At 42.2% G+C, this 8,374-nt stretch overlaps 1 protein-coding gene across 1 annotated transcript; it reads right to left on the bottom strand.

Moving 5' to 3' along the window:
• Positions 1 to 375: 375 nt before the first annotated feature.
• mat2ab (methionine adenosyltransferase 2Ab) lies at positions 376 to 5,409 on the bottom strand. Its single transcript, XM_033619775.2, has 9 exons — positions 5,162 to 5,409; positions 4,339 to 4,416; positions 4,117 to 4,239; positions 3,908 to 4,020; positions 3,656 to 3,799; positions 3,342 to 3,560; positions 3,077 to 3,259; positions 2,824 to 2,957; positions 376 to 2,167 (listed from the first exon to the last, which is right to left on the bottom strand). Exons 1-9 carry the CDS (start codon positions 5,250 to 5,252, stop codon positions 2,065 to 2,067), a joined length of 1,188 nt encoding a protein of 395 aa, XP_033475666.1. The 5' UTR covers positions 5,253 to 5,409; the 3' UTR covers positions 376 to 2,064.
• Positions 5,410 to 8,374: the final 2,965 nt, after the last annotated feature.

Raw genomic sequence — 8,374 nt, 5'->3', positions numbered from 1 at the left:
ACACTTAATTCATGTGTGGAAACCTTTTTTATATTTGGACAATGTTAAATTGGGGATATGTGCATTAAAAACTGAGATGTGTAGCTGAAACACTTTAGAGAGCGTCGCCAACACAATCACTTCTTTTCTCCATGTAATTATCAGTTACTTTAGTGAACTCTAGACCCTTAGGACACAGTATCAGGGTTAATTTCTATTTGAGCAGGAAAAGGCATTTCCTACAATGGCTGGAAACGTGTTTCATAACGGAATGGGCACAGAATCACTCTTGATGTGAAAATCATTAATAGTTTTTATGACATTTTAATCCAGAATTGATAAGATTCTACTCTATGTACAATATCAATGAACATTAAAATCACAGTGACACAGACATTTGAAAGGAGTAGTTTATTACAGAGCATAACTACCCAGTCTAGACATGAAGCATAATACAGTATGAGCTACTTGTTCCTCTGGAAGTTGAGCGCATGTTGGTAGGAGAGGGAGAAAAGCAAAGGGGGAGTAGAGGAAATAGAAAAGGCACTCTTACGCTTACTGTAACCAACGAGATGACCTCCAAGTGGTAAAGGGAACAAAACCAAAACTTTAACCTATCCCCCACGTGGGATGGCCGTGTAAACAAGGCTGGTTTCTCTGTACTACACCAACCAAATGTTGCCATGCCATTGAGGATAGGTAAGAGCTAAAGAGTTGCACCAGACATTTTAACGGGAGTTCAAAACCAACCCACTTAAAAATATGATCTACAGTCCAAAAATAAAAAAAGGTTGCAAAATAGTCATTAACAGTAGCCAGTGACACTTTGTTGTTGAGGTGGACCAAAGCTTTTCTGTAGGACACTCTGGAGCCTCAAGCTAAACACTGAAAAATGGTCAAGTCAAAAGGAATTCAAGATTCAATAGCCAAGTGTGTTTAAAGCTGCCTTCTGAAACCTCAGCTTCTCTGTATCCACGCTGAGTTTCAGAGAACAAATAAATAGTGTTAAGGTTTGACTCCAAGCCAATAAGACTCTGTGGCAAAGAAACACTCCTTAGGACAAAGACGGGCATCAGGTTTCTCTGTAGCTACACCTGGCGTCAATATCCTTAAGGAGTACAAGGACCTTTAGTCACTTCAAACCATAAGAATGCAAGTTAAACTACATTTAAAAAGGACTCATTTAAAACTGAATTTCAATGCATAAACAATCCAATTTCAATGCCATCAAGTATAACACATACCTCTGCAGACCAGAGCAGTGACATAGCAGCTTCTGACTTTTCTGTATTACGTCAGAAAACAGCAATGGCCTGTAGGGGCATCTGAGGCTTTAAGCTCATTTGAGAGCTTGAATAATTCGGATTTGGCTCGCCCATTAGCCTGCAATGCATAGCATTTTCTGTGACAACAGCAACAACCCTTGAATTCTAATTGTGCCATTCTAGCATCCTCCACAAAGACGCGGGAATAAAGCTAACAAAAAGGATAACGAACACTGGGTCAGGGTGTAATTGTACCAGACTGACGAGGGAGGAATGTTTAGAAAGCCACTGAGCTCACTTGGGAAGGCGCCAGATCAAAAAGGACCCTCCGACTATCAAATTCCGCTTCTAGATGGACTTGATAAATTTAGATGTCACGCAGACTCCATAGCACCAGTGAATTAAGAGGGGTATCGCATATAGCCTAATATGCTACCGCCATGACACTGAATAAGACTGACTACACTGACGAGGATGGAATGCCAAGAGGAGAACAACTAAACAGCAATTTTGGGGTTTATCACAACAAGAAGCAGGGGAACCTCAACACGTGGGAGAACATGAAGTACTATGGTGAATGAGTTCATGGAACCCATCCAATTCTTTAAACATCGAGTTTCTGAGGCATGCCTCCTGTGACCCAGTATGATACTGCAACCAGCAGAAAACAGCAAGAAGACAAAAGGAGGGAGTTGGAGTGAGGAAGGGAGTGTTAAAAGTTACCATTACTATGAGAGAGAAAAGGGCATTTCACCCCCGGAACCTTGGAGGCTTCTCTGTAGTATACACCAACAGGCCTGGGGGGAAAAGCTTAACATGTTTAGTATTTGAGCTTTTTGGGCACCTCCCAAGGGAAGGAGTCTCGGCCAAAGTGGCCATAGGCTGCGGTCCTCTGATACATGGGCTTCTTCAGATCCAGCTCCCTGGAATACATAATCGAAAGATTTAGCAGCAGTCACACCCTGCGACCTCAAAAGGCACACAATCATACTCACACAGGCATAATGTTCACATTAGCCGGTGGGAAGTGTTGAGAGCACCAAATTTTTTTTTTTTTTTTTTAAGTTGTTAGACAGGCTGGTGAAGAGGGAGACACGCGAGGCTTCAACACTTACCCTGACAAGCACACTCATCTCTGCGCAGTGTGCTGACTGCAGCTGGAACCCACACTCCAGTTTACAAAAAAAAAAAAAAAAAAAAAAAAAAAAAAAAAAAGACGCTTATCTATCTAACTATGAGCTACAGCGCTTCAGCTCCATTGCAAATGATTTATCTATCTACCCCTATAAATGAGACTTTTGCTCACACTACTGCCCACGTGTAAATTTTGACACGATACCATATAATTTTATAGAAAGAGATAAAGCAAAATCAAAGCTTTTGATCACAGAAGCCAAACAAAATTCAAGCTGAAGCAAAAGAAAAATGGTATCTGCTTCGCAGAGTTTCAAAATACATTAATAAATTAAATTAGCTCCAAATGCTGGGCAGGGAAACCATATAAATAGACAAAACTAAGGCACAGCAAACAGGAATAATCTGCTTCACTGAGCAGGTGGCTGCGGAGATTATACATTACCTGACAATGACTCCAGGACGGAGATCAAAGTTCCTCTTCACAATGTCAAGAAGTTCCCTCTCACTCTTGTGGGAGGTCCCGTAGTGGAAGATAGAAATGGAAAGGGGATGGGCAACTCCAATGGCGTAGGAAACCTAATACAACACACATGCACACGTATTTATATCCCGTATAAACAAACATAAAACTTCAGGGAGAAAACTCTTGTAGCCCGTCTCTTTTAAATGAAGAGCAGGGGTGTTCAGCCACTTACCTGGACCAACACTCTCTTGCAGAGCTCAGCCTTCACCAGAGACTTGGCCACCCAGCGTGCAGCATAAGCAGCAGAGCGGTCCACCTTTGTGTAATCCTTCCCAGAGAAGGCACCACCGCCATGGGCTCCCCAGCCTCCGTAGGTGTCGACAATGATTTTACGCCCTGTCAGGCCAGCATCACCCTGAGATGAAGAAAAGAGGTTTCACAGGAATGCAACTCACAGGCTCAATATTTTCTGAAAAGCCACACCCTAGGATATTTACCTGTGGGCCTCCGATAACAAATCTCCCGCTGGGCTGCAGATGGTAGATGGTGTCATCATCCAAATAGATGCAGGGAACAACCATCTTGATGACTTTCTCTTTCAGGGTGTCTCTCATCTCCTCCAGGCAAATATCCTCATCATGCTGAACAGAGATGACAATTGTGTGCACACGCACTGGAAGCATGGCGCCACGGTCCTGGCGGTACTGGACAGTGACCTGAGGAAAAAAAACGGCAATTTAAAAAGGAGCTGAATCTCATCAACACCAGAATAATTAACAGTTGTTAAGAACAGCAAGTATAACAACTTTACCTGTGTCTTGGAGTCTGGCCGGAGCCATGGAAGGGTGCCATTGCGACGCAACTCAGCCATCTTGGCATTCAGTTTGTGGGCAAGGACAATTGTGAGAGGCATGCACTCCTCGGTCTCATCAGTGGCATACCCAAACATCAAGCCCTGCAGAGCAAGAGACATTTAGTATGTGTTTAAAATGCACATGACTCACTTAAAAGACAAGTAACCCAACTTCAGAACAGATTCAAAATGTTGATAGTCACTACTGACCTGGTCCCCTGCTCCAATATCCTCCTCATTGCGGTCAATGTGAACACCCTGAGCGATGTCAGGAGACTGCTGCTCCAGGGCCACAAGAACATTGCAGGTCTTATAGTCAAAGCCTGTGCAGGAGACAGACAGCAGCAGCAGATTAAGACACCATTCTCAAAAAAGACAGCTTACTGACAAGCCCAGACCAATACAACAACATGGCACACCTTTGGAGGAGTCGTCATATCCAATTTGGCGGATGGTGTCGCGGACGACTTTCTGGTAGTCCACTGTGGCATGTGATGTCACCTCACCAGCCAACAGGATCATCCCAGTCTTGGCAACAGTCTCTGCAGCAGACGAAAGATTCAGGAAGAACAACAGTCAATATTTCACCGTCAATACAAACAATAGCTTTGAGCCAACATAAAGAAAAAAAAAAATCTCACCACATGCAACTTTGGCATCGGGATCCTGCTTGAGATGGGCATCCAGGACTGCATCACTGATCTGATCACAGATTTTGTCTGGAAAACAGAAGCAACAACGCAGCTGAGCAACACCGGCAACAATAACAGACTGCAGCAAAACCGGCTCTGAATGTAAACTGAAGCACGTTAGCGCCAATGATCAGTCTCGTGCTCTGTGGGAGTGGCCCCAAACCTCCTAACAGTCGCCATTTCAGTGTGTGCACATGTGGTGGGGAAGGGAGGGCGCGCAACTACCCGGGAACCGGAAGGCAAGCGTGATAAACTTCTAAACATTTAACTAATCTTATTTGCCGACACGTTAGTAAAAACACCTACGGTCGTACGCGGATCAGGCCGACGGATAACGGTACAAGTCATTGTGTCTCGGTCACAGCCCCGGATGATTTGGCACATTCAGGAAAATGCTAACCAGTTAACAAATAATGACACTATAATGAAAAGAGCATTCAAGTAATGTCTACGGCAAATGTCTGATACGAGCTGGTGTGTCGATACGAGCTGGTGTGTCTGCTGTCGGTGGTTCCGACCGCTCGCGACAGCATCACCTATTCAGCAAAGACGAGCTAGCTAATATTAGCTAGTAGCGCGTGTTCTTGACACCGGCCCAGCTACATTGACGTAGCGGAAAAGGCCGTAACGTTCAAATTTCATTTATAAAATTCCTAGTTTTCTTATTAAAATGAAACGTGAACATGTACAGCACTTTAGGGAAAACAACGTCGTGAAAAACAGAGTTTAAAAAAAGGGTTAATTCTCAAAAGAACGGCGTGTAGTGTCTTACCGGGGTGTCCTTCCCCGACCGACTCTGAGGTGAACAAGAAGCAGTCCTCGTCAATGAGGGAGTTATGGAAGCCATTCATCTGTCCGTTCATTGTCGCTTGCGTCTGCTGCTGCTATTTAATAAAATGTTACGAGGTTAATATCAAGCTATTCTGGTGTTTCTTCTAACAGCGGTGCCTTGGCGTTTTCGCTCCTCTCCCAAGTGACTGCCCCGGTATCTCGGTGTATTGATCCTCGAGCCTGAGCCTCATGCGCAGAGCTCCACTATTTATCCCATGAAGTCAGACGCTCTGACGTCACGAGGAGGCGGACCATACCATTGAGCCTATCGATGGTTGTGGCATACTGTAACAGGGAATGCATTGCATGTGTGTTTGCCAAAATGTTTCAGTGACACGAGGGCCTCGCTCGATCAGCACCTTTTCGCTTTACCTTTGCGTCGTGTGTCAGACTGAAGTGTGTGATGGGAGAGGGGATTTAGAAATAGAGCTAGTTGCAGGTTGTGTTGCCATTTTACATGGGATGTGCAGGCCAGTCTTGAATAATACAGTTGTTTGATCTGACTCTAAAACAGCTGGATCTGAATTATAAACTGTCACCATTCATCAGAGGTTCTTAAACTTTTCTTTGTCATGCTACCCCCTCAGAAGCCGAAAAAAAATCATGCCCCCCATGTCACAGTTTTTTATTAATGATTAACAGCAACTAATAAAAAAGATCCATGTTAAATTTTAGTGAAATAGCCTCAGTGTACTCTGTGTACTTTGTTTATTTTTCCTGTAGACATACAGGTTTCATAGTGGTTTTGCCACTTTTTTGTGGTAATTTTGTGTGTGGTCATTTTGTGTATCCTTGTGGTTGTTTGGCGTTTATCACCATTTTGTGCCTTTTATTTTGTTGTTTCATGACTGTGATCATATTGAGTCTGCTCCTTATGAGTATGTGTTGCCAATGTGTGCCATTTTGCAAATGAAGGCCAAGGGGGCCCCTTACACTTTGAGCTCCTTGGCCTGTGCCCTTTAGGCCCGTTCAGTAATTCATCCACAGATCAGTGCAACATGCCATACCTTAACCATTACCCTTAGGAAAGAGATACAAAAACAAAAGACTGTGACTGATTCCTGCACAGATATGAGGATGTGGCCCGAATGCTTGACCCATGATGCTCCTCAGGCTGACCACCCTTCCCGCTTCATGTCCTGTTGTATGTTAGGTGAAAGTAGAGCTGGCTGTCATTGTGCAAACAGGAACATTCACTTGTTCAGCAGCGCAGTGCTTGTCACAGTGACAGTTGTGTTTTTACAACGTTATAATCAGTTTTAAAAGCTTATATATTTAATTAATAAGTTAGACAATATAGAGACTTAAAAGATAAGATGTTATACTTTATTGATCCCTGGGGGAAATTGTGAAGGTCTAATAAAAGTTTTGCTGTTATACGTTATTTGTTTTGTAAATTGACACCCTTGAGATATGATTTCTATTTTCCATGATGTGTTTCCAGAAGTGTACCACACAACAAATAAATATTCCCCAGAAACCATAATTAGAGTTTGGTATAAACCAACACTGGTATAATTAATCTGATAGATTGCATTCATTTTGGCTATCATAAGATCATCAGAACATGCCCTTCCCTGGCGAAACAACCAGATTAACCTGGAAATACATTTGCAAGTGAAAACTGAAAAAAGTAGAAGAGCAGGGGCTGAGGTTATTATATCTCAACATAACTTAATTGTACTTCACTCAGAAAGCTCCCATCTCCCTCTTACCTTTCAGGCACTGTTGTGTAATATAATCAAAAACTCTGATTGTGAACATGCTGTACCTTTGCAGACAACAGATGGGTTTAATTACTGTCACTATATGACCGGTTTACCATGGTTTTAGCTGGAAAGTAGGAGGTTTCTTCCTTTCAAAAGACGAGTAGTTTCAGTTTTACTTACTGTGTTTTACCCAGAAAAGGTTCATATGGAAACTGGGAAATGTCAGTTTCAAAATCTGTGACTCAGTCAACTCCTTTCCCAAGACAGATAATGTACATCCTTATGCTTGTGAATAACTGACACCCTGCATCTACTAATCATCCAATCTGAGACCATGGCTAGTCACAGTGACACAGCATTTATTAAGATGTGGAGCACACGAACAGAGTCATGCAATCACCTCCCAGTTTTACAACATAGAGCAGACAGCTGACAGGTGCCACATGTTCATTGTGCTCAAAATGAAGAAGGTAATTGTCGAGGTTAGATAACTCTTAGGTAAGTTTATTATCACGTGAGATTAAGGATAAAGGTAGCATTAATATGCATCAGTATGTACCAATCAAGATTATTCCACACACACAGCGGTTTTTATCAGAGGCCATAATAGTTCAAATATCAAAGGCTGCGTTCAGCACATACGAAGATACTGCTATTATATCATAATGAGACAAAATGAGATGCAATTTTGCCGGCAAAAACTATTTAAAAAAAGCTCTTCACACTCATGACATTACAGGGTCATTAGTATTCTCAGCTTGTAACCTTTAAATGAGTTAATTTAATTACATTATTATGGTGTTTATTGTCACTTAACCAAGCAACTCAATCCCTGACCAGTGTTGCATCAGTGGTACAGTCATTTGTCACCATGAATTCGCAGGGTGGACACTTTCCTTTCAGAGGGCAAAAGCATGATGCAAGATGCACCTACTGTTGCCTTCTGCAGGATGTGTTGCTGTGTTCGCTGCCCACGTTTATTCAGGATGTCTAAAATAGCAACTGACTTCCACTATAAACAAAACAAATCATTAAGAGTTAAATGGTTGTCCAAAGATAAATGATTGGAGGTCCACTCTAATAATGTTGAATGAAGTTTATCTTCTACATTATTTAAGATAATGCATGTACAGTGTTGTTGTATTAATGACCTTTATATTGCACTTACTTGCACAAAGGTTTAGCAGCTGACTTCTCTCAGGGATGGTTTTTTTTTAAGGCCATCGCCCTTAGTTACCTTGTAAATCCACATTATAAACTCACTCACTGTTTGTTTCTTTATGCCTCTTTTACTTTATTTTCTCACACACCCTTCACCAGAAAAAATATGTTTAACTCTTCAGTATATCATGTGTGTCACCTATTCTGATGTGTAAAACTATCATAAGAAGCAATACCCATTTTCAAGCAATAAATATGAAGAGACTCAGGAAACACACAGACAA

Source organism: Epinephelus lanceolatus, chromosome 9 (genome assembly GCF_041903045.1).
Source record: "Epinephelus lanceolatus isolate andai-2023 chromosome 9, ASM4190304v1, whole genome shotgun sequence".
Taxonomy (NCBI): Eukaryota; Metazoa; Chordata; class Actinopteri; order Perciformes; family Serranidae; genus Epinephelus; species Epinephelus lanceolatus.
This window is presented reverse-complemented; position numbering and strand designations above follow the sequence as displayed.